The sequence below is a fragment of the Zalophus californianus genome, chromosome X (assembly GCF_009762305.2).
Source record: "Zalophus californianus isolate mZalCal1 chromosome X, mZalCal1.pri.v2, whole genome shotgun sequence".
Classification (NCBI taxonomy): Eukaryota; Metazoa; Chordata; class Mammalia; order Carnivora; family Otariidae; genus Zalophus; species Zalophus californianus.
Window position 1 is genome coordinate 83,273,827 of NC_045612.1, and position 26,925 is coordinate 83,300,751.

At 37.1% G+C, this 26,925-nt stretch overlaps 1 protein-coding gene across 12 annotated transcripts in view; it reads left to right on the top strand.

The window, feature by feature from the left end:
- Window positions 1-26,925, top strand: part of HUWE1 (HECT, UBA and WWE domain containing E3 ubiquitin protein ligase 1) — a 162,969-nt gene that overhangs the window by 17,295 nt on the left and 118,749 nt on the right. For all 12 annotated transcript variants that reach the window (XM_027609586.1, XM_027609589.1, XM_027609595.2 and 9 more), the window contains 4 exons: window positions 13,453-13,521; window positions 19,111-19,209; window positions 19,889-20,095; window positions 21,305-21,457. In XM_027609586.1, coding sequence (XP_027465387.1) covers window positions 13,477-13,521; window positions 19,111-19,209; window positions 19,889-20,095; window positions 21,305-21,457 — 504 coding nt within the window. In that variant the 5' untranslated portion in view covers window positions 13,453-13,476. The remainder of the gene's footprint in view (window positions 1-13,452; window positions 13,522-19,110; window positions 19,210-19,888; window positions 20,096-21,304; window positions 21,458-26,925) is intronic.

Here is a 26,925-nt window from a genome sequence, read left to right on the forward strand (position 1 = left end):
TGCAAGTTTGTGAGCTTTTACTTGGTTTTCAATCAGATTATTTGTCTTAGTTTTGGGAGTTGTTTGTATATTAGAAATACCAATCCTTTCTGTATCCTCTTAAAAATACTTTCTGTATTTATGGTTTGGAATTTTTGTATAGTCAAATCTGCCCTTTTGTTTTTTCTTTCCTTTATGGTTTCTAGGTTGTATATCTTTCTTGGAAGATCTTTTCTTTGCCAAGATTACAAGAATATTTATCTGCATTATCTTTTAACACTTTTACAGTTTAGCTTTTTATGTTTAAGTAATGGTGTGAAGTAGGTGTGTGCTTTTATTTTTGTCCAAGTGGTTGACCAGTAGTTCCTGTTTTGGGAGAGACTATTTGATTTTTAAATATATGCTCAGCTTAAAATTCTTGGGAAAAATGTAGTTTGTTAAAACAAAAAAAGTTGGAATTTGTGCCAAGTAGAAAACCAGCTTGGCTACTTTTTGGTTTTTAGTTTTTGAGAATAATTCAAATTGTTCATGTTTAATACTTAACATTTGTCTTGAACTGAAGGCAAAGTGTTATAGACAGTGCTTTAAGAGATTTTAGTTATTTTATTTTCATTTTACATGTTGAAGCTCAGATTGTCCTAAGGTCACAAAGTCAGTTGGTGGCAGGGGACTAGAGTACCTTTGCATACTTTTCTTTCATTTTCAGCAAACATCTTTCATGTTATAGATATAAATGTTTTAAAGCAGCAGATTGTTCACATTGTTTCGTTTATTTAAAGAACATTGGAAATGAGTGTGTGCCAGGCTGTGTGTGGTGCTGTTAAATTTACTCAAACAGAGCCAGTTTTGTCTGTATGTTGGGACATATTTTTTTTCTAAAAGCGTTGTTTTAAAGTTTTTTTGTCAGTGAATTAATTTTAGCCTCATAATAAACCTGTGAAGTTGGAGTTACTTCATGTTGAAAGAAGTTTGCTGTCATGTTAATAATTGCCCTAATTACTACTGTTCTTTTAAATCATACAGAAGAATCTTGGTGTCTCTGCATTCCAGATTCATTTGAACCAGCTCAGAATAGTTCAGATAACACTTAAAATCTCTCATTCTTAAGTTGTATGGCCCAGACAGTATTTAGTAGACTATTTAACCTTTGGAGAACTGTAACTTACTTGAGAATGAGACCCAGAGCTTCCCAGTCTCATGATCAAAGTTGAGTTTAACTTTTTGGTTCTTGTCAGTACTTTAAGCTAACAGTCTAGAGATCAGTACATGCTTTATGTTCTTTCATATGCAGATAACATGTAGAAAGTTTGAAAAGACCAGCTCTTGTTTGCTTTTGATCTGTGTTTGTGTGTGTGTGTGTATGGAATATCCAGCATAAGATTGCTGCCCTTAAATTAATCTGGAGCTAAAAGAAATAGAACAAATAATAATATGGCTTACTCATTGCCTTGAGACGGACTGTGTTGTTTATTTTACAGGTTACTGACTCAGCGAGGCATAGTAACTTGTCTAAGATCATACGCTAATAAATGGAATTTAAGCCCATTTCTCTCCAACTCCCAGGCCTTTCCACTATGCTGTTGTCTTCTACTTCATTTTGACTTTCTTTCAGTTGTATTCCTCAATCTCTACCTTTAAACTTAAATAATCCACAATATACGGTAGCAAGTAAATACATTACTAAGGTCTCTCACCCTCTCCCCATACAGATACATCTTTTGTCAGAATATTTTAAGGTATTAAAACCTAGCTTTTATTTAGAAATATACTTAATCTAGGCTTTTGATAGGTTTGGGCCTTTTCTAGCTTTCTTCAGGATACATGACTAGAGGATTTTACCCAGGAGTACAGAATTCCCTCTTATACAGAAGAGGTTTAATCTTGAGAGATGCTGCATATTTCTTTTTAAACTCAGGGATATGAGACAATTGGAGCTTAATAATGCACAAGCATTGGGATTCTGTTTCTTTGGTTGCTTGTACTGTATTGTATCTGACAGTAGCCTATCATGTGGCTTTAGGGGAAATACCATATGCCTGTGTTTCATAAGTGAAAGTGAAAACATCGTAGTCACTAAGTACTAAGTCTTGGAGATCTTTCTGTGGGGTGATGGTTCCTACTGTTGTAGGTCATGGATCGCTTTAAGAAGCCAGTGAAAGCTGTCACCTGTCTCAGAAAAATTCCAACATATGCAGAAATTTTCCATACACCTTAAAAATTTTTATGGACATCCCTCAGTATAGGACAAGAAATCTGTAAAGATTTCTTCACATTTCTTAAAAGGATGTCCAAATTGCTGTGTATGTATTTTTCTAGACTAAAGCACTATGCCCAAAAAATGAAACTGGGCTAATTGTTTCACTTTTGCTAAAACTGTACTGTGTTTTATGCAACTCAAATCTCTAAAAGTCCAAATTTTTTAAAAAGCAAGAGGATTATGGTTGGTGTTATACAAGGATTTATTTTATGTATTCTGTTGATCTCTTGTAATTGCGTTTCCAGCTTTGCTTAGGCCACTAGGAAGTTATAATTTGATTGTGTTTTGTATACTGACTTTGCACTGTTTTTATACTATCATTGCTTCTAGTTTTCCTTTTTCCTCTGATTTACGTTTCTGAATACCTGGCTATCTCATAGCACCCTTTGCAATGCCCTGCATATAGTGTGTTCATACCTATATGTTGAACAGAAAAATGCAAATTGGATGAATTTTATAAATTGGTTTTCTCAGTTGAAAATTTCACCAAGGGTCTGTGACTTGGATTTTTAAGCTTCCTTAAACGTTTACTGGATAGTCATTCATTCATTCATTAATCTAAGTGACAGTTCCTGTGCTGGTGACAGGAATGCAAAGATAAATAGACACAGTCCCACTCATGCAGAATTCACCCTAGTGTTGAGATTGACATGTAAATAAAGAGGTGAGTTGATTGAAAATATATGTGGGACACAGTGGGGAGCACAAAGGAGGGAGTGGTCGATTTTTCTCTGAGGGAGAGGATATCTGAAAAGGCCTCATTGAGGTGACATTTAAGCTGAGCTCTAGGGGATATGCAGAGAGCAGCCATTTTAGCAGAAGGCGCAATCTGAGTCAAGATAGTCAAAGTCTTGAATATTAGGGGAACTGTAAAAAGCCTCATGTGGTTAAAGTATGTGGGGAGCCAAGGGGAATATTATGTAATGCTGTGGCCCTGGTATGAGAGGTGAGCAGGTACCAGGTCCTATAGGGTCTTGGATGCTGGGTTAGGTAAGGAGTTTGCACTTGATGTAGGTAGATTTTGAGTTTGAGGGAGATTGTTCTGGTAGTAATGTGAAGGATGGAATGGAGGGATCTGGCAGGATAAAGTCTTAATTTAAAATATTTTAATTTCTGAGATTTTCAAACATATACAAAAGTTAGAGAATAGTATAATGACCCCAGTGTACCTGTTACCCAGCTTCAACAGTTATCAACACATGGCTATTCTTGCTTTATTTATACCCCATTCTATCCCCCGTTCTTTCCTTTTTTTTTTTTTTTAAGATTTTTATTTATTTATTTATTTATTTGACAGAGAGAGAGAGAGTGCACAAGCAGGGGAGGCGGCAGGCAGAAGAAGAGGGAGAAGCAGGCCCCCCGCCAAGCAAGGGGGCTCGATCCCAGGACCCTGGGATCATGACCTGAGCCGAAGGCAGCCACCTAACCGACTGTCCTATCCCCCATTCTTTTAAAGAAAATTCCTCAGTGAGTCACAAATAGGCAAATGATAATTAATAGTGGCTCTCAAGTCTGTGCAGCTGTATCACCTATATAGTTTGAAAAAAAAAAAAAAAGGTTCCCACCTCATATTTACTAAGTCAGATATTTGTATGGCCAGACATTTTTTGATTTTGAAATAAGTGTCAGGTGACTTTGCACAGCCAGGGTTGAGAACTCTGGATTTAATTTTGAAGTAAATTATTTTGAAGATAATTTTTAAGTAGGTTGATTTTTCTGGCAAATATGTTTTTCCTGAACTCATTAAATGTTGACTGTGGCCCTTCTGGGTGAACTTCACCTATTAGAAAGTGGTAGGCTTTTCTGTGGTTAAGTTCTTGACATTAGTTTGAATAATTAGAGTATTAGTTTAAAGGCTGATGTCTTCATTTTCTGTTAGAGGTGGGCAAGACTGAAGAAGCGTTTGCATCTTCGAAATTGGATGTGATGACATAGGGAATAACCATTGTTACAGTTTATCTTTTGCACCAAATCCAGCCGCAAGTAAGGAAGGGGACGGGAGACAGATCAGTCTTTGAGGGTAGATGAGGATTATTCCAGAGCACCAGTTAAAAATGTGTAGACAAGGAATCTCTTCCTCTCCTCCTTAATTTGCATAATTTTCACTTAGACATTGCTGTTTGTTTTTGTTGTTTGGAATGCTAGTAAGAAGGAGCTACCTGGCGTGCTGCCCTTTCCTTTCTACTGGCAAAACTGATCTGCAGCTTTGGTGAGCCCTATTTTGTTGCCTGATTCTTCTGATGCCAGTTTGTCTCTCTTAAATAATTGGGAGTAATGACCTAAAGGGTAACTCCTGGATCTACAGCTTCCCAGGGCTGTAGGTAGAGCATATATGGGGGATGCATTCTCAGACATCATTCTTACCTCCAAAGTCAGTGTTGGAGGTTTCAGATTCCTCCTCCTTGGTATCCCTGCAACAGATTTTCTTTGAATATACGACAGAGCAAGGAGAGCAAGGATATACGCTTACCTGAGGTATAGTGTTTACAGATTTTGAAGGAGACTCTATCAAGGTAATTCTGTAGATAATTTCCAGATTTGTCTTGGGTAAATAAAGGCTGTTTTTTGGTTGCTTTATTATTACATTTTACTATCAGTCCAATAAAATCTAGGTCACCAATCCTCAGGGTCATGTTTTATATGGCTCAAGGATAAGGATATTGGTGTCTGTAGGAGGAGGGTGGCAGGGTGGACTGTGTGTGCATAGAGACATTTTGTGTACTGTAGAATCATGGAGCAAATTTGGTTTCGTCCAGGTTTACCACTTGGTATGTGGCTACTCTTGGACTTAGTAAACTGGAAACAGTCTTCATCTTCAAGTTGTTAAAGGATTAGAGATAATGCATAATTAGGTAGTAAGTAAATATTAGCTGTTATAATGACAAATGGGTTCTCTGAATATTTGTTGGGTTGGTATTAATGTAAATAATCAGAAACAAGGCTGGATGGAAATGTGTTCCCTTTATTAAGAAATCCGTTAATGTGATTTCTGTGCCTCTGTAATCAAATAGTGTATATAGCAGGCTGGGTTTTAAGACTGTTTGCTGCTTCCTGAGATAATGGATGGTCTGAGCAGTTCTCACCTGAATTTTCTTTCAGAGACTTCATAGAGGCAAAGGCTTTTGCTTTGTGGCAGGTTGGAGTTTAGTGTTCTCTAAAAGCCTTTTTATTTAAAAACGACCAAATTGCTTTTCTGTGATTTCAGTGGGAATTTTAGGCTGACTTGGATTCATCCACACTCCAAGATGTGTTTGCAGCATTTCTTAGCCTACCAATAATAAATCAGTAAATACTGAGTGTGTGCTGTGTGCTAAACTTCAGGATTAAACAGAAGGTATAGAAAAGCTTCAAGAGCAGGCAGCAGCCACTCCAAGGCATTTGTTTAGATGATATCGTTCTTAATTTGATGCGTACCGTTTGGATTAGGGGTCACTCTTTTCTACCTTAAGAAAAACTGTACAAAAGGAAAATTCTCATAAATGGATGTATGATTATAAAAAGTTTGGAAGAACCTGAAAAGCATGAAGCATAAATAAAAACTGTGTTATCCTGCCACCTAGAGGCAACCACTGATAATGTATATTTTTTCCCTTCCCAGGTTTGTGGGGGTTTCTGTGTGTGCTTGTTTTAAACTTCCTCATCCTGTGGCAAACATTTTCTCATTAATAGGGGGGAAGTGATAGGTACAGGATACAATGTAAGCACATACAGAGGGACACTCAGTCAAGTTTTAAGAGATTAGGGAGAGGGTTGTCATAATTCTGGTTAGTATTTGTGCTTTCAAAACCCACATGAGTGTTATTATGTTAAGGTGAAATAGAGGTTAAAGGGTCCCCTACCCTCAGCTTTCTTAGGAATTTTCTTTCTGTTATCTCCTCTTCCCCTCTACCTTTCAATGACCCCATAATTCTCTGCTTGCATTTACAGCCAACATTTTCAGAAGAGTTTTCTACATATGCCATCTGTATTGCCTCATTTTTTTTAAGATTTTTAAAAAATTTTATTTGACAGAGAGACACAGCGAGAGAGGGAACCACAAGCAGGGGGAATGGGAGAGGGAGAAGCAGGCTTCCTGCCGAGCAGGGAGCCCGACACGGGGCTCCATCCCAGGACCCTGGGACCATGACCTGAGCCGAAGGCAGATGCTTAACAACTGAGCCACCCAGGCACCCCTTGCTTCATTTTCCATTGATTCCCTGACTCACTCCAGTCTGGCTTCCCTTCCCACCATACCACTGAAACTATTGTTCGTCAAGTTATCTCTCTTGCCAATTTCAGTGTACATTTTTCTGGACATACCTCATTTTAACATTGGACACAACTGATCAGTCTTGCCATCTTTTGTCTTTCATGATACCATGATGAACTAGTTTTACTTCTACCTCACTAACCTCTCCCTTTCTGGGTTCTCCTCCTTTTCCTTACCTTTAAATGTAAGATCAAGTAGGAACTCAGTTCTGGGCCTCTCTCCTCCTTTCTTTGTAAGTCATCATCTCCAGACCAATGGCTTCAAATACTGTCTATATGCTGACAATCACAGATTTTTATTCAGTTCATACTTCTTCCATGAACTCCATTCTGCAAATATTTGCCTACCTATCATGTAGTAGATGCTATGCTAGATGCCGAGAGCTTAATACTGTAGAAAATCAAACTAGTTATATTGATATTTGCTATGAGAGAAACAAGCAGGGTAGTGTAATAGAAAAATAACAGACTAGCTTTAGGTGAGTTGCCTTGGGAAGCCACTCTGGGTCTTAAAGTCATTCCTCAAATGGAACTAGCTATGGGAACAAATAGGAGTGTGGGGTAGAAGCATTCCAGTGGGAATATCACTTGTAAAGGTCTAGAGGACAGAAGGAACTTAGAGCATTCTAGAAACTAAAGGGAAAGACTAAAGTAGTTGTGCAGAGAGGAGATTGGAGAGAGTTCCAGCAGCCAAATCATGCCAGGACCCTGTGAGTCATGATTAGAGTTTGGATATAATTCTAGGAAAACTGTTGAAAGGTTTTAAGCAAGGAAGTAACATGAGCTGATTTATGTTTTAAGAAGATTACTTTTGCTGCTCTCTGGAGAATGGATTGGATGAAAGTAAGTGTGGAAGTGGGGAGATCAGTTATCCCTATTTCACAGTTGAGGAAACAGAAGTGCACAGAGGCTGGTTTGTCCATGCTCATACAGTGAGTAGATGATCTAGCAGGGATCCTAACCTGGGTTTCCTGATTTTGAGCCTGTATTCTGATCTGGTGCTTCTCAAACTTAAAATATATTAATCACCTGAAGATCTCATTAAAATACAGATTGATTCCTCAGGTCTGGTGGGCCTGAGATTCTGCATTTTTAATAATTCCCAGGTGATGTCAGTGCTGCTGATCCTTCAACCATACTTTGAATTGTAAGGCTAACCTGCCACTACACTCAACTTCTATTGAGCCAGATTTGGGAACTACAGGTGTCCTCTGCCCTTAAGCTGATTCAGTATTGAAAGTCATTCTAAATTTGATCAACTGGAGGTGATTACTACAGAGTGAGTTACCCTTTGAAGAGCGACTTCCCCTCAATATATTTTAAGTGAACACACTTGTCTTGATGTAAACCCTACAAAACCAAGATTCGAACCTCAAAGGTAAATGAAGTTTGGGGGAAAGAAGGAAGGGAAAACGGTTAATTAAATAGAAGTATTTAAGTAATGTATAGCTGTGGATGGTGGTTCATAATCACTTAATTTCCTTAAAGTTGATCTTTTTTAACCTAAGTTTAGGAAGAAATCTTCATTACATATCAAGATTGCTTGGTGCTCAGAGTTCTGGTCTGACCCAACAAAGGCAGTAGGCCATTTCCAGGAATTTGTTTAGAACTAATTTTTTTTTGTTAGAGGCTTTTTTATGTAATGGGATTTTCAGCCATTTAACTTCTAAACATTAGGTAGAACTCATTCCGTGGTTACTGTTCCCATCATTAGTGTGATTTGACAGTATCTCACCTTCTGCCCCAGCTTTCTCTCTTGAAATAATTTTCTGAACATAGGATCCAACGGTGTAAAAGAGTCTGTCACAACTGTATATTTTCATCTACAGGGATTTATTGTAATAAAACTAGTAAATAAAGAGAAAAGCATGTTGTTAAAGCATGGACGTGGGCGCCAAAAAGGCCTGGATTTAGATCTTGGTGCCGGCATTTACTAGCTAGGCATAAGGCACTTAATTTCTCTGAGCCTCAGTTTTCTATCTGTAAGTGGGGACAAAACTTGGCTTGAGTGGTGAGGATTGTATGAAAGACTATTATATGAAGCCCCTTGGGCAGCATGTCTCAAAGTTTGTTCTTTGGGATGCTTAAAGTTGTGGGCTTTTAGTAAATAACCCTTGAAAAAAATGGTTTTGTGCCCTAATAAGTTTCCTTTACCCAAGATTTCTTGGAGCTGTTAGTAATGTCAGTCAGCCACTTGACTATCCTAAAGGAAGACAAATTCCGTTTTTAACATTTCCCAAATTACTGGAACCTTGTCTTCCTTCATGAGCAGAAGGCTCTAAAATGCTTTAGGAAACACCAACTCATTGTCTGGCTTGTAGTGAGTGCTCAAAAAATACTTTCCTTCCCACTGTGAAACCAGTTTAGAGAACCAAAAAAAACTTGAATTTTCTTAATTGATGTCTCATGGACAGTATTATACTTTTTTAAACAATAGATGTTTCTTGCAACAAAATTACAGAAACCAGGTTAACGTTGCACTGGTTAGGGGAATGTGTGTGTTCGTTCATTTGTTTTGGCTTGGTTGTTTAATTGGGTGCCTATCATCTGAATCTGTTTATGAAAAGTTTGGAGCCCAAACACTGGAAACGGAAAAAGCCAAATGTACTTGCTGTCCCCGAACCTTGACAGCTAGGGCCTGGGCTTAGGACCTACTCTTGACAGATTAGATGCTCACACTTGGGATTTTTTTGTGTCTAGAATCACTGATGCAAATAACCTGAGACGGTTCAGAAATCATTCTGCCACAGCAGGACCTTCCAGGCATCTAGAGTCTGGTGTTGGCAATAGAGGCGCCCCCAACTAAGCTGTGGGAGGTCCTTGGCTGAAGTTCAAGGCAGCATAGCTCCCTTGGTTCCTCCTATTTTCTGAATATGGATCTATAAGCCTTCCTATTGATTCCCTAAGCTGTTACCCTTCCAGTAAGTCATTTTTCTGCTTTAGTCAGAGTCTATTTTCTCGACCCAGACCCTTGGCTGGTACAGAATCCCAAGTCAGAACAGCTGTGGTTAAAGTGAGACACATGTGTGAAGATTTGCCAGTGATCTCATCTACATTTTCTTAAGTCAGTAAAAGAGTTGGAGTTGTTTATTAATGCAAGTTAATCAGTGCTCTTGTTTTGGAGGATTGTTTGGTTTTTTGTTGAATTGTGAGGTTTTTTATATATTCTAGATACTGTATACAGGTCGCAAATATTTTCTTCCTTTTATACTTTTACGTTTAAGTCTGTGATCCTTTTTTTTACTTTGCATTTTTTAAATTGAGATAATAACATGACATTATAATAGTTTTAGGTGTACAGAATAGTGATTTGGTATTGTATATATTGTGAAATGATCACAGTAAGTCTAGTTAGAATTTTTTCTTAAGATGAAAACTTTTAAGATCTACTCTCTTAGCAGTTATCAAGTGTATAATACAATATTAACTATAGTCACCATGCTACACATTATATCACCATAACCTATTTGCTCTGTAACTAAAAGTTGGTACCTTTTGACCACCTTCACCCATTTCACTCACCCCTGCCTCTGGCATCTACCAGTCTGTTCTATCTGTGAGTTCAGTGTTTTGGGACTTTGTTTTTTGAGACTCTACATGTAAGTGAGACCATACAGTATTTGTCTTTCTCTGAGTTACTTCACTTAGCGTAATGCCCTCAAGGTCCAGCCATTTGTCACAATGGCAAGATTTCGTTCTTTTTTATGGCTGGCTAATAACTCCTGTGTGTGTGTGTGTGTGTGTGTGTGTGTGTGTGTGTGTATCCATCCACTCATCCATCAGTGGACAGTTAGATTGCTCCCATGTCTTGGCTATTGTAAATAATGCAGTAAACATGGGGATGCATAGATCTTTTCAAGTTAGTGTTTTCCTTTTGCTAAATACCCAGAAATGGAATTGCTGGATCATATTTTTAATATTTTGAGGAACCTCCATAGTGTTTTCCCATATTGGCTGCACCAATTTACATTCCCACCAACAGTGCACAAGGGTTCACTTTTCTCCACATTCTCACCACATGATTCATTTTGAGTTAATTTTTATATAAAGAACGAGGCTTAGATCAAAGTTCATCTTTTGCCTATAGATATCTACTTGCTCTGGCACCATTTGTTGATGAAACTATCCTTTGGATTGCTTTTTCAACTTTGTCAAAAATAATTGGGTAGGGGCACCTGGGTGGCTCAGTTGGTTCAGCGCCCAACTCTTGATTACAGCTCAAGTCACAGTCTCAGGGTTGTGAGATTGAACCCTGTGTCAAGCCCCATGCTGGGCATGGAGCCTGCTTAAGATTCCTTCTTTCTTCCCCCCCCCCCCCCCATGCTCTCTCTCTCTCAAAAAAAAATCAGGCATATTTGTATGAGTCTCTTTCTTGAGTCTCTGTTCTGATTGATACATGCATCTATCCCACCTCCAATACTACATATATTATATATCTTAACTACTGTAGGGAGATATATATATGTCATGAAATTGGATAGAGTGATACCTCCTCTTTTTCAAAATTATTTTAGCTCTTGTAGTTCCTTTGTCTTTCCATATACATTTTAAAGATTTATTAATTTTAGAGAGAGCACACAGGTGAGTCCACGGGGTGGGAGGGGCAGAGGGAGAGGGAAAGAGAATCTTAAGAAGACTCTGTGCTGAGTGCAGAGCCTGACACAGGGCTTGATCCCACGACCCTAAGATCACAACCTGAGCTGAAACCAAGAGTCAGACGCTCAACTGTACCACCCAGGCACCCCATATACATTTTAGAATAATCTCAGTTTATTTACAAAAAAAATCTTGCTGGGATTTGGGTAGGATCTGCATTAAACCTGTATATCAATTTGAGGGGAATTGACTTCTTTACTGTGTTGTTGAGTCCTGTGAGCATAGTATATCTTCATATATTTAGCTCTTTGGTTTTTTTTTTAATCAACATTTTGTAGTTTTCAACATACAAGTCCTATACATGCTTTGTTAGATTTACACCTAAGTATTTTAGAGTTTTGTTTTGAGCAATTGTGAGTGGTGGTATACTTTTAAAGTTTGGAGTTTATGTGTTCATTGCCAGTATATAGAAATAGATTGATTTGTGTATGTTTATCTTGGATCCTGCAACTCTACTGAGATCATTTATTAGTTCTGGGAGTGGTTTTTTTGTAACATTGGTGGATTTTCTACTAGATTAATCCTTTGTCATCTGCAAATAGGGAATTTTGTTTTTCCTTTCTGATATATATACCTGTTATTTAATTTTCTTACCTTATTACAGTGGCTAGAACTTCCAACACTGTGTTGAATAAAGTGGTGAGAATGGACATCCTTACCTTGTTTCTAATTTTGGAAGGAAGGCATTCAGTGATTTGGGTTGTATGGTGTTGGGGCTGGCTGCTACTCAGTAGAGGTAGTCTCAGAGCCTCCCAGCAAAGGACTGCAGCCACAATAGTGTGATAGCTGCTTGTTTTAGGGAATGAGTGTGAGAAGTTTTGTGAGAAAAAGCCAAAACTGAATACAAGTAGCTCACTTAAATTTCCACTACATGGATCAGATCGTTGCCAGAATCCTGTTGGTCTTGTTTTAGATATTTGGAAGTTGTAGGCAGCAGGCATTTTGTTCATTTTCTTTTATATTCTGAGATAAGTTTTTAAAAAGTAATCTGGAATTTCATATCCTAACATGTGAACCATAGAGGGAAAACTGTGTGTGTGTGTGTGTGTGTGTGTGTATCTGTCTCTATGAAAGCATTTTAGAATATACTCTGGATGTTTCACCAGTTCTTCCTGAAGTGTCCATTGGTTAAATAGATGCCAACCATGTAGGCAAATACACTTTATTTCCACAGTACCGGACTAAAGTCGAGGCCAAAAGATACCTGAATTTTATACTTGTGCTTGGTCAGCTTTATACTCTGACAGCCTTCTTGGGGGAGAGACATTGACCTTCAGTTACTGCTGTGTAGCAAATAACATTATTAGTAGGAGAATCCTTGGTGTGTAAAGAGCTTTCAGTTCACCTCTACTTCTGTCCATGTGTCCTAGTTGCTAATGGGAGAAACCTTTATTTCTTTCTGTCCCTTGTCTGCCATGAAAGATCACATAGGTTTATACTGTGGGTTGCCCACTTTTGTGCCTTCTAAATTAAATGGCCTTAGTAAAAATGATTTGTGTTCTGTGCTTAGGACATTTCTAGTGGGAGTCTTATACCTCATTTTCTAATTTAAAAATAAAAGTGTCGTGTTGCTTTTGTTCTTCTAACACAACTAATATATTTTTATTGGTTAAAACAATAAAAGATACAGAGATGTGTATACCTAATCCTTTTGGTTAACAATGAGTTAACATTTTGATGCATACCCCTTCTAAGCAGTTTAGACATAGGTTTATACTGTTTGTTTTATAACCTTTTTATTTCACCATGAATATCTTTTTGTTACGTAATTGTGTGCAGTGTTTATAACAGTTGTGTGTGTAAATTTCATTTTAAACCAATCCTTTTTGGACATTTGGTCCTTTCCAATTTGTCACTATTACATGTGGTCATGCAGTATAGATTCTTGTGGTTAAATATTTGTGTTCTTCCTTATGATTTTCTTTGGATAAATTCCCAGAAGTAGAATTGCTAAATTTTCCAGAAAACTACAAGGATATGGTGAATTTTTCCATCCTGAGGTGTGTTAAAAACATTGTGATCTTTTATTTTCAGTTATGAGTTTGAGAGGTTTGTTTTTTAAAAAGTGTTTTAATTTTGGCTTAAATTGATTGCAGTCTTATGCAACATATGGATGTGGGCCAATTTTGTCTGGAGAGATTCCTTTTTCTTCCCTACCTCATAGCTGTGCCTCTAGTTGGCATGGCATCATAACTCCAGAGTTTTTGCTTTAAGCATTTTGCATGTTCTTCATTCTGTCTTATTTATGTCAAGCATATAGTACTCAAGATTGCAACTTTAAGTTCTCACTTTTTTGGGAAATTTCTTTTCAGATCATAAAACAGAAAATCGAAAACATGAAAGTAGACAGGACTAAACTGAAAAAGACACCTACTGAGGCTGTAAGTATCCAGAAGTATGCTCTATTTTTTCATTTCAGAAAAAGTCCGGGCAATCACTTCAACCATATTGATCTTCAAACTGTGTCATCACTTATATATACAAAGTGCAATAAAACAGCAAGTTGTTTTGAAACGGTCAAATTTACTTTTGAACTTCGCTTGATTAAAAAAGTGAATAAGCTAGTCACCAGTGGAAAGTGAGCACTAAACTGTTTGTAGCTTTATGTACCTGAAGTAGGCTCCCTGGCTGCTGTCTTCTGTGTGTTGGAAGGCAGTGTGGTATAACGGAAAGAGCAGATGTGGATTCAAATTCTGTCTGTACTTGTGGGTTCTTTTTCAATTTTGTTTTCTTGAAAATTAAAGTGGTAACACCTTTCTTAACTAGATTTCTTGTGAGGCCAGTGTTGTAGCTTTTTTAAAATTATAGATTCTTAATCATACAATTCAGCTTAACCTGTATTAACCTGTGTATTGGTTGACCATGTCAGTTGATCCTGTCAGCAGTAGAAATCCCAGGTTTAGTCCGATATTCTGTCAGCCGGCTTAAACTGCATTTTGAGGTTAAGAAAGTATTGCGTTATTATGACACTCCTGTAGATCCCATTATGTTGTAGTTCAAGGAGCACGAGCTTTGGAATTAGACATGAGTTTAAATCACTAGATTTTTGTGACCTGATTTTCACAGCTGTGAAACAGGGTTGATAATTTTTCTTTCCTTGATGTGAGGCAGATGCTTAGCAAAGTATCTGGCACATAATCAATTAGTTCATTTTCTAAATACAAGCCATTTGATTTTTTAAAAACTGTAGCTACCTGGCAAGTATGACCATGGATATCACTATTAACATTTTGCTATATTTCTTCTAGTCTTTAAAAGATTATTGCATGGACATTCTCCCGCTCTTTTTTGTTAAGCATTATACTAATGAATGTGAGAAATGCTGTCTTCCCATACCCTCATCAACATTACAGGTTATCTTTTAGATTTTTGTTAATAAGTAGGGGAAATATTTCATGGTTTTAATTTTCATGCTTTAATTACATATATTTTCAAATTTATTGGCCTTATATTGGTTGTCTGCTCATGCTGGTCATTTTGTATTTGACATTGGAATATCAGGTTTTTTACTGAGTGCCATACATATCAAGTATGTTCACTTTCATATATCTATGGATACTTTCCTTTTGATTTTGTTTTTGATGTGTTTTGGCATCTTGAATTTTTGACAGTTATATACTCAAATTATTTTGGAAACAAAAGAGCAAAAAGAAAACTTGCCTTAAACTACACAAATTAAAACAGTGGCATCGGGGCACCTGGTGGCTTAGTTGGTTAAGCGCCTGCCTTTGGCTCTGGTCATGATTCCAGGGTCTTGGGATCAAGCCCCGCATCAGGCTCCCTGCTCAGTGGGGAGCCTGCTTCTCCCTCCCCTGCTCCCTCTGCTTGTGCTCTCACTCTCTCTCTCTCTCTGTCAAATAAATAAAATCTTTAAAAAAAATAAAACTGTGGCATCCGTGTAAGAAGATAACCTAGGAAAGGATCCTAGTGTACATGTGCGTAAGAACTTAACATGATAATTATAGGAATTATTGGTAGGGAAGGACAATATTAATCGAGAAACTGTCAGGAAAATTGTTTTGACTTTTGAGGGGTGGGAACTATTATATTGAAGAAATTCTAGATAAATTAAAAGTCAAATATTTTTAAAAGAAATAAATTCTTGGTGAAATATAAATGAATATTTACCTGGTGTTAGATGGGGATGGCACTTCCAAGCATTAAAACAAAGGGAAAAAAAAGAAGCGTAAAGTAATATATCCAAAGTAAAAAGGCACATGACGAGCCGAGGGAAATATTTGTAACCTAATACACAGTTGACCCTTGAACAATATGGGTTTGAACTGCACAGTTCTACTTATATATGGATATTTTTCAATAAATATAGTATTGTAAATGTATATTTCTTATTTTTCTAAAAATCATAACTTTTTTCTAGTTTATTATAAGAATACAGTATATAATATACATACCATAAAAATATGTGTTGAGTGTTTATGTTACCCGTAAGGCTTCCAGTCAACAGTAGGCTATTAATAGTTAAGGTTTTAGGGAGTCAAAAATTCTACTTAGGTTTTTTACTGCATGGAGGATAGTCAGCACCCCAACCCCCATGTCGTTCAGCAGTGAACTGTAGTAGCTACATCAGTAGGAGAGATGAATATCCCAATGACAAAATGGACATAGTCATTTCAGAAAAGAACAAATTCATTAAACTTCCAGAATAACCTTATACATAATCAGAGAAATGCAAATTAAATTTTTTCTTCTTTTACCTAGTGGATTGGTACAGATTTGTTCTTGGGGTCACACCTATACACACATTCCTGGCTCACAACATTTGATAGCTCCTAGCTAATTACTTAGGATAAAGTCCTGGAATTGGAATTTTTAGATCATTGCCTATACATTTTTTTTCTTAAAGATTTTATTTATTTTTTACTTGCGAGAGAGTGAGAGGGAGAGAGAGAGAGCACAGAGGGAGCGGGAGAAGCAGACTCCCTGCTGAGCAGAGAGTCCAACGTGGGGCTTGATCCCAGGACCCTGAGATCATGACCTGAGCCGAAGGCAGACACTTAACCAACTGACTGAGCCACCCAGGTGCCCTCCCTATAAATTTTTAAGGCTTGAAGATGCTTAGTTTCCTTGAGCAGCATACCTAATTTTCTGTACTGTGGTTAATACTAGGTATTATTTTTAAGGACATTTAAAATTTTTTTTTACCTTTTGACCCCCTTTACCCATTTTTCCCACCTGTCCGCCTATGGCAATCACCAGTTTATTCTCTGTATCTATGAGCTTGGGTCTTTTAAATTTGCTTTTTGTTTTTTGAATCTGTGTATAAGTTGAGATTATATGGTATTTGTCTTTCTCTAACTTCCTTCACTTAGCATAATGCCCTCAAGGTCCATCCATAATTGTTGTCATAAATGGCAAGATTTCATTCTTTTTTATAGTATTTCACTGTATATGTACACCCCATCTTTATCCATTCATCTGTCCATGGACTCTTAGGTTGTTTCCATATCTTGGCTGTTGTAAATAATGTTACAGTGAACATGGGGGTGCATATATCCTTTCAAATTACTGTTTTATTTTCTTGGGTTAAATACCCAGAAGTGGAATTGCTGGATCATATGGTAGTTCTATTTTTAATTTTTTTAAGGGATCTCCACAGTTTTCCATAGTAGTGGCTACACAAGAAATGCATTTATTGATCACTTTGTATATCAACAACTGTGCAAAGGATTTTCCCCTAGATTTGATATCTTTATTGGAGCAAGTCAATGTGAACCTTGGCGATTAGTATGCATCCATTGAACTGGCAAGTGCTTTCTTTTGCATTACCTGGAGAAGGAAAATAACAATCAGTTTGCATTTATGTAGCAGGAACAAGATGGTAAAGATAGACTTTTGTCCCTGGTGCATTCTGCAAACCACAAGGTCCGTAGGGACCTTGAGACTGCTGATAAAACAGAACATCATGCTGGTATATTAAATTGATGCCATTATGCTGACTGTATCTTGTGAGCAGAAAATATGTATGCCAGAGACTGACTGCCCTTTGAAGCTTCAGGGTCTTCCACATCAGGAAAGTTTCTAGGAGTCCAGAGGTCTGGGAAATATCAAGATTTCCCTTCTAAAGTGAGAGATGAATTGCTGTGCCTTGTACCATATACCATGAAGACAGAGGAACAACATAGGAGGTGCCTGTTTGGATTTTGGAACCAGCATACATCAGATTTGGGCTTGTTGTTTCGATTCATTTACTGGATAACCTCTAAAGTAATAGTGAGGTCTGGATCTAGAAAAGTCTGAGAAAGGTTCAGGTTATGATATAAGCTGCCCTACTATGTGGACATTTTGACCTAGTAGAATAAGACGTCTGATTTAGGTGTCAGCCAAAGATGCCTCTGGCAAGCTGTGATAGAAGTGCAGCTGAGATTCCTAGAATTTTGGCAAGGCCGTTGTCTGCCAACAACTATTCTAACATTCAGAAAAGCAGCTTCTGGCTTGCAACTGAAACTTGATACAGACTGAATGCCTGATTGAGATGTCAAGTGATTATAGGAATCAAATGTTCATCATGAATTGGGTGTAATCTAACCCACAGAATCAAAAAATTGGATCTGTATAACTGCATTTCATTAGACATTGAAGTGGTATATTTGATACTAAGCCTGAATAGGTCCAGAAAGCACAAGTGAATTACATGAGCAGGTGGTTTAGACTCCCATGTTATGTTTCTCTTGCTTCATCACCTCTCCCTCAATGTATATGACTTCAGGGAGAGAAGAAAAAAGTGCAGGCCTGTTAATGGAAGGATTTTATGCCAAGGATTTTACATGCATTACCACAAAAATTTCAGGTAGCTCTTAATAATGCTTCCTCAGAGGGAGAAAGGTTTGGGACTTAGCTTAAAGACCTTTAAACAACCCTGTTTTTCCATGTTGTGTTTTGGGTACTGAAAACACCTCTAGTTTAAATCTCACAACAATGTTGCTGGATAAATAGGTGGCGTTAGTTCATTTTGCAGAAGAGGATACTAAGATTCAAAGAGGTAGCTTACCAGCTATCTAATTCCAAAGCCCATACTCTTTGTAGTAGTATGCTGTCTCTCAATATTTTAAGCCCCTGTTATGTGAAATAAGTGCTTTAGTATGTGGCAAACATTTGAACCTCACATTATCAAGGTAGTTATTAGGTCTCTTTTCCTGGTAAGAAAACTGGCTGAGAGATTGGACTAGCTCATGATCAAACAGCTTATTAAACATCAAGCTAAGAACTGAACCCAGTTTTGTTTGGTTGCAAATCTAGGCCCGTTTCCAGGATACCATATTGCTTTACAGAGAAAAAAAGCCAGTGTAATCATTTCCAGCTGCCATCCATTAATAGAAGACTTCTCTGTCCCAGTCCCTAGCCTTCTTCCTTCTCCACATTCAGAAACTTTACTATAAGCTCTCAGTCCATGCCTTGTTACCTGAAAAACAGGCCTTTTCATCAGTAAAAGAGAGCAGGAATATATGGCAGTGGGAATCCTGTAAGAATGAAGTCCCAGTATTAGAAAGTTCAGAAGGTCTTTGCCCTCCTACAGTTAGAGGGTTTAATGTTGCAGAGAAATACAGCCAGTGCTAATCTTCACCTTTAACTGTGAATTCACTAGGGTTTTTCAGTGTTCCTCTGATTCAACATTTCTTACCAGGCATTCCAGTTAACTTTCATACTGTGGTACAGAGTCTTTCATTTTGTTTTTATTGGTGTCTATCTCGTTTCCTTTATTTCTGTTGTCGGTACCCTTCCAAGTAGATTGTCTACAAGTTTATCCAAGTTAAAAATGCACAGATGGATTGTTTTATTATAATATTTCCCTTTAATCCCAAGTGATTGGCAAATTTCCCATTTTCTAATATAGTATATTCTTTCAGAAGTTAAATTGCTGAGTGTGTTAGCCTAAAGATTCCTTTTCCCATTCTTTGTTTTTGTGTACCCCTCATCCTCCAAAACACTCTTTGAATACCTGTTTTTCTCAGCCTGCAGACTGCAGAGCCTTAATAGACAAACTCAAAGTTTGTAATGATGAGCAACTCCTCTTGGAACTGCAGCAGATCAAAACATGGAACATTGGGAAGGTATGTGAACCCATGCTCCCAACAGACAGGGCTCCCTGGACTAGTACATCATTTTGTGTTCTCTGATACGGAAAGAGAAACCACAATGAGGTAGCATCATTCATCAGTTACTTAATAAGTATCTAGTGTATGTCTAATACAGCTCTAGACCAGTAACTTTTAGCTTGTGAACACCAAGGAAATATTGAAAAATGTGAAAGAAAATTTTGCTAGCTGAGGATGAAGAATGTTTACACAGGTGATGATAAAGAATTTCAACCACAGAATTCCTTTAGTTTGACAATATGAGTTTGAGATAGTTAAAAGAATCTTCTTTAGATAACTCTAAAAAAATCTTTAGATAACACTTCTGATAAAATGGGTTCTGGCAGGGAGAGTCATTGTATTTGTAGACCTCAGAATGTAGCCAGAATTCTCTCTCTAAAGCCTAGTTAAGGTGTCTGCTGGTGTTAGCACATGTGTACTTGATGCACTGATGTAATAATGAACTCAGGTTTATATGCCTCAGAGTATGATATTTCTCATATAGGTTTCTGTACTGGTGGGGGGTTTTAAAGAGAAGCAAAGGTGGGAAGTGAACTTGTCTAGGTGTCACGCTCAGCAATCACTTGTAGCAAGGCACCCACATGGTACTTAGTACCTTATTCTCTGATGTTCCTCTTTCTCTTCCCTTCTCTAGTGTGAGTTATACCACTGGGTGGATCTGTTGGACCGCTTTGATGGAATTCTGGCAGATGCTGGACAAACAGTGGAGAATATGTCATGGATGCTCGTATGTGATAGGCCAGAAAGAGAACAACTGAAAATGCTTCTCTTGGCTGTGTTGAACTTCACAGCCTTGCTCATTGAGTACAGCTTTTCCCGGCATCTGTACAGTTCCATAGAGGTAGGAGAGGTTCAAGCCTATGTGATCTCAAGTATTATTTTTCATGTCCAGAGATAAAGAAATTGCTATTTCTTTCTGATAATTGCTTCTTTCCTTTTCATTATGGAGGTCTGGGGTTTTCGGTGTCAAAGACAATGATGATGTTTTTTGGATATAGATACCCTTCACAGGTTGCTGGGAAGGTTCTTTATTGTCACCTTCACTCTGCCTTTCCAGATTCAAGAAATTAATGAGAATGTAATACATGTATTGAAGTATTCTTGGGAATTTGCAAAAATTGATCTTTGTTCCAGGTTATTAGAGCAGCCCCAGATCACTTAAACTGTTAGAAATAGTTTGATTTCCTTGATACATTACTCATTGCCTAAGTGACCTGTTGTGTTTATTTTCCCAAGTCTTTGGTAAAGAAATAGGATCAGAATTTAAAGGAAATGGCTTGGGAAAAGTGGAATAACTGAACTAAAGTATCGCACCCACGGTTTTAAGTGAGGAACGGATAAGCAGTCTGTTAAAGATAAAATAGATTAGTTGCAAAAGGAAGTCCATAGCCTTCAGGATTATCAGCAACCAGAAATACCTAGGTTTCTTGCCAACTAAATGACATCATGATTTTAACACTGACCAAATGCTTCAATATATGATGAACTTTGATTTTATTAAAAAATCTAGTCACTTTTGGATTACTGTTACATACACTATACTGTAACAGTCATAAATGCCACCAGCTGTTGCTATCTTTAGCTTCTCTATGGAGGACCCTGCATTTTAATTAGTTCCAGTTTTATATTTGTCAAAGGATAAAGAAGGAGCATAAAATTATCTTTCTTTCACAATACTTTTAGTCTAGTTGGAGACTTAATGTTCTTAAGTTCCACTTTGTATTAAAAATCACGTTTGTCTCTTTTGTAATCTGTTTTTTCCCGTGGGGACACCTGTGCAATTTTGAGCTGCTGCTCACTTTTTTCTTTTCTTTTCTTTTCTTTTCTTTCTTTTTTAAACTTGGACTTTCTGGCTTGCTGCCAGATTATAAGCTGCTTGGGGACAAGGTTGCATGTTGTAGGTGCTGAAATACTCATAAATAGCTTTTTGTATTGTTAAACTCCTTGATAGCTTTGTGTATATGAACAAATCTATTACTACATAGGCATTTTAAGTTTTCAAGGCCTAGTGTGCCCAATACCGTAATCTTGCCCTTTTTGTTCCCTGTAGCATTTGACAACTTTATTGGCTTCCTCTGATATGCAAGTGGTGCTGGCAGTCCTAAATCTTCTGTATGTATTTAGCAAAAGATCAAACTATATCACACGCCTTGGATCTGACAAGAGAACCCCACTGCTAACCCGGCTACAACACTTGGCAGAGGTGAGTCATGGGTAAAGAGTGGAAGAGCACAAAAATTGGACCATATAGTTCCTTTTCACAGGTGTTTTTTACATTGTCAAAATGGATTACTATCCATAAGTTTACTGGCCTAATTGAATAGAACTGTGGGGGCCCCTTAACTAAGTTTACCCCAAAACCTAAGAAGTATTCTTAGTTGTTACAAAGATTTTGAGGGATTCCATGAATCTCTACTCACAAAGCAGAATCACTCTTTGTTCAAAAATGGCAACAACTTTTCTAGAAAGAAAGTTCATAATCAGATTCTACTTAGGAAGGAAGTAGGGTGCAATCTGGATTTGAGTCTTGTCCCTGCTTATTAGCTCTGATACCAGTTTTCTCTGGGAATTTAGTATATCTACCTTAAGAGTAGTTTCAGAATAAAATAAAATGTAGGATACTTAGTGCTATGCTCAGTAATTGGTTTGTGATGGTAGTAATTATAATTGAAGGCAAAAAAAATAACCACTCTCATATAAAAGTAACTCAACCAAACTATTGTCCAGTGTTCCTAGAGAAAAATTGATCATATGTACTTAGGGTTTGAGAGAGGTAGAAAGCTTTGCTAGAAAGCTTTCTTAGAAGAAAATTGAGGGGTGCCTGGTGGTTCAGTCAGTTAAGCAACTGCCTTCAGCTCAGGTCATGATCCCAGGGTCCTGGGATCGAACCCCACATGCTCCCTGCTCAGCAGGGAGCCTGTTTTTCCCTCTCCCTGCCACTCCCCCTGCTTGTGGCTCTCTCTCTGTGTCAAATAAATAAAATCTTTAAAAAAAAATTGGTAAGGCTGACTTTTTAAAAGCCAATTAATGATTACATCATAAATAATATAACTCAAGTTTCAGGCTATTTTTAGGTACATGACTCCTTAAAAATCCCCCCCCCCAAAAAAATCTATTTATTTATTTTAGAGAGGGAGAGAGAGCCAGGGGTGGGGGTGGAGGAGCAGAGGCAGAAGAAAGAGAGTTTCAAGCATACTCCACACTGAGTGCAGAGCCCGATGCAGGGCTCAATCTCACGACCCTGAGATCACAACCTGAGCTGAAACGAAGAGTTGGATGCTCAACCGACTGCACCACCTAGGCACCCCTCCTTAAAAATCATTTTTGAATGATATAATATATACCATGTATTGTGAAAATTCTAGGACATACAGAAGAGTATAAAGAGAATATCACCTTTAATTCATCCAGATGGAGCTTCCTTCAAAATTTGAGTATATTTTCTAATTGTATTTGCAAATGTGTATATACAGATGTGCGACCTGTTCTGTTAACATAATTTTCTCATGTTATTAAAAAACGTAAGACACTTCAGTGTTGGCTTTCCAAGTAACAGAGGTAAAAGAAGCCATATTTCAATAGATGCTTCAAAAGCATTGGATAAAATTCAGCACATTAATTAAAACTAATATAAACTCTTAGAAAGCTAGGAAGACAAAATTTAAATTTATAAGTCATCTACCAGAAGTCATAATGGAAAAACTGAAGTATCTCCATTGGATTCAAAAGTCACGCAAAAATGCTATTACTTTTGCCACTTAAATTTATAGTAGAGGTCCTAACAAATACAAGAGAAAAGGAAGAAATGAAGGATACGTATTAAAAGAGAAAACTTGGGGCACCTGTGGCTCAGTCACTTGTCTGCCTTTGGCTAAGGTCATGATTCCAGGGTATTGGGATCCAGCCCCGCATCATGCTCCCTACTCAGCAGGGAGCCTGCTTCTCTCTCTTCCTCTGCCTCCCCCCCCCACTCGTGTGTGTTCTCTCTCTCTCTCAAACAAATAAAGGCTTAAAAAAAAACTTACTATTATTTGAAGGTGATAGGATTGAGACTTTTGGTTTTCTGGGGAGACAGTATAAAATTATTAGAACTAATAAAAGTATAGTGAGGTAGCCAAGTAAATGATGACTATACAGAAACAAATATTTCGTCTATACATTAGTAATAACCAATTAGATGATTAGAAAAAAGACCCTATTCACGGTATCAACGAGTATATTAAAATAAGCCATAATGGGTAAAACCATACGTTAAGAGAAGGTAATGTAGAAGATTATATTGTGACTTACTGGTAGTGAAGGAACTCTTAAAAAACCCAAAGCATAAATCTTATCGTAAAAATTTAAATTTGATCATACAAAATTAAGACTTCCTTTCAATGAAAAACATCATAACTCACTGCGATATGGGCGCTCACATTGGAATGTAAATCAGCACACTGCTTCCTTGAACAAGAAAAACATCAGTTGGAATAAACAGTGTACTTACTGATATGGCTGACTAACATTCTGGTGCAAACTCATTTTGTCATGGACCAATACCACATTCGAACAATTGGTGGAATATCAGCTGGCCTGTGTACAACAATAAGCAGCACTGCCAAAGATAAAACTTTACAGAGTAGTGATAGATGGATAAATGTTTAGCCATGTTTTAAAACTGTCAGGGGTGGTGTGCCACGGTGGCACAGTCAGTTGAGCGTCCGACTCTTGGGTTTGGTTTAGGTTGTGATCTCAGGGTCATGGGATCGAGCCGCATGTTGGGCTCCGCACTCGGTGTGGAGTCTGCATGAGACTCTCTCTCTCTCTCCTTCTGTCCCTTTCTCCCTAAAATAAATAAATCTTTTTAAAAAACTGTCAAGGGACTTTGTCATTGTAGTATATTTAAGGAACACCTCCAAATTAACCAGGATAAACAAAGACTATGGATAGATAATTCACAGACCAGGGAATTCAGCACATTAATAGATGTTGAAACTCATTAGTAATTAGAGAAATACAGCTTATAAAACTACCAGATTAACAAATTAGAAAACTGTGTAATGGTAAGTGTTAGCAGGCATGTGAGGCTGTAGGAACCCTTGACTGGTTACTTCTGGGTATATATCCCAAAGATGATTTCACATTATTCCATAAGGTAACATCCGGGAAAATACTGCATCATTGTGGCAGTTAGTAGATTGGGTAAGTAAAATGTGCTGCATGCATATTATGGAATATGTAGCACTTAGAAGCAGTGAACCAAATAGTACATGTAGTAACATCAGTAGCTTTTAAAAATAATGCCGGGGGGGTGGTTAAAAATGTTTATTGCTCAGTACCATTTCTGAAACTTAAAAATGTACACACAGAGCAACATAAAGTTTTGAAAAAAATTATAGATATAAGAAGTGAAAAGTGTTGCCTTTGGCAAGGAGAAAGGAATGTGAATGGGCAATAATTAGATGGTTTGCATAAATAAGTAAAAGAAAATAAAGGTAACCAGCAGTATTTAAGATCTGTTAGAACAAAACTAAACCTTTATTTACAGATTTAAAAGATGATCTAAATTTGTGAGTAGAGACAGATGATACCATTTTCTGCATGGGAAGACGCAATATAGTAGAAGCCCTCTTTGATCAAATTAGGGTCAACAGTTGTTAGGTTAATTATTGTTAAAATGTTAAAGCAGATCTTTTTAAAAATGTCATTACTACATACCACTTTTTAAAAAGATTTTATTTTTAGAGAGGAAGAGTGTGAGCCCGGGGGTGGGGGTGGGGTGTGAAGGGGGCAAAGGGAGAGAGAATCTCGGGCAGACTCCGGACTGAGAGCAGAGCCCATGACCCTGAGATCACGACCTGAGCCAAAATCAAGAGTCTGATGCTTAACTGACTAGCCACTTAGGTGCCCCAGTACATACCACTTTTTAAAAACTGAAACACAAATGTCAATTCCTTTTCCTAACTTTCTAATGTAAGGCCACAGACACTACTTGGAGTCAGAAATAGTCTGTTCTCTTACTTACGTAAACTACAACTATCATCTCTGATTTCTTTAAAGTAGAGCAACAATGGTATAAAGACTTCAGTTTGTAAAGGAACCTGAATACAGAATTAGAAATTTTTATAATTTACCCCGAATCTCTTTTCCCTAATTTAACACTTTTTATTTTAACATCTTGCCTTTTTAGTCTTTGCCAGATACTCAGATTAGTTTTTATAAAAATAGTTCCCTTTTCAGTTTAAATCATTGTTCTATATAATATTTTAACTTACTTATATACAACTGACATAAATGAGTTTAGAGACAAACACCTGGCTTGGTACACATACAGATAACTGGTGGGAGCAAAAGAGTGATTGCAAGCATGCATTATTCAGTATGTTTTAAGTTTTTTTAATTGGCATAGGAACAGACAAATATGTCTGCAGAATGAAATAGTAAGCGTTGTGTTGTTTATAAAGAAAAGTGGGACAATTGACTGAGGGAAAAATGTGTTGAGATCATTTCTTTACACTAGTCACATGGATCCTACAAACCTATTTAGAAGTAAATATAGGCAGCTCTTTAACATCTTTCATGAGGAAGGATTTCCTAAGTCAGAAAACCTATAAGCCATTTTAAAAATTGACAGATTTTATGTAAAAATAATAGTTATAAAGAAAAGGCAGATGACTTCTTAAACTGGGAAAAAGTATTTGCACTGTGTACAACAAAGGAGTAACACGTTATGTAAACAGCTTTTACAAATCCTTAAAAATGTAAATAACATTAGGAAAACATGCAAAAGTATATGGACAGATAATTCATAAAGGAATATGAAATAATTTTTAAACTTGGTCAAGAAAACATGAAAAGATTACACTAGGAATAATGGGGAAATGTACATTATGTGAGATCATTTTTTACCATTAGATTGTCAATACTATCTACAATTGGCTAGGTTATAGGGAAACAGGTACTTATAAACTGTTGGTGTAAAAATGCCCTTCTGTAGGGTTATTTGGCCACACCTTTAATTTTAAAATGCATACATTTTATTTCATCCAGTAGTTCTAATTTAAGGAAATTATGTTAAAAACATATTCAAGTGTGCACAAAAATTATGCTTAAGTATTCTCACTGCACCATTGGGAAAAAATTTGGAACATATTTAATAAGGCATAAAAGTGCAGAAAGTTACATACCTTAATTGTAAGCTTAGAGAATTGAATTGGAAAAGATGATGGGTGAGTTTCACTTTTTATATTCTCTACTTTAAATGTTTTAGTTATAATGTATTATATATTTTATAATTAAATGTGAGAATTTGTAATGACTTTGTAGATGTATTTTTAATGACTATAAGATTCCATTGTTTGTGCTATAATTGTTACCTGATTTAATACCTACTATATGTAATCCCCTTAATACTCTGAGAATAGGAATTCTTACCCTCATTTTACAGATGAAGAGTATGATATTAAGCAAGGTGAAGTGATTTGCTTAAAATTCCCATAATCAGGCAGTGATTTGGGGTTTGAAACCTGATCTATTTGCTTATACAAGCCATACCCTTTCCAGCCATATTGAATGGTTTTCAGATTTCAGAACAAGGTTTACATTTAGAGATGGAAGAAGAGTGCTCTAGTTAATTTGGTGTTTTGTGTAGAGCCATAACAGCACCTATCAGAATTAATACTTTGTCGG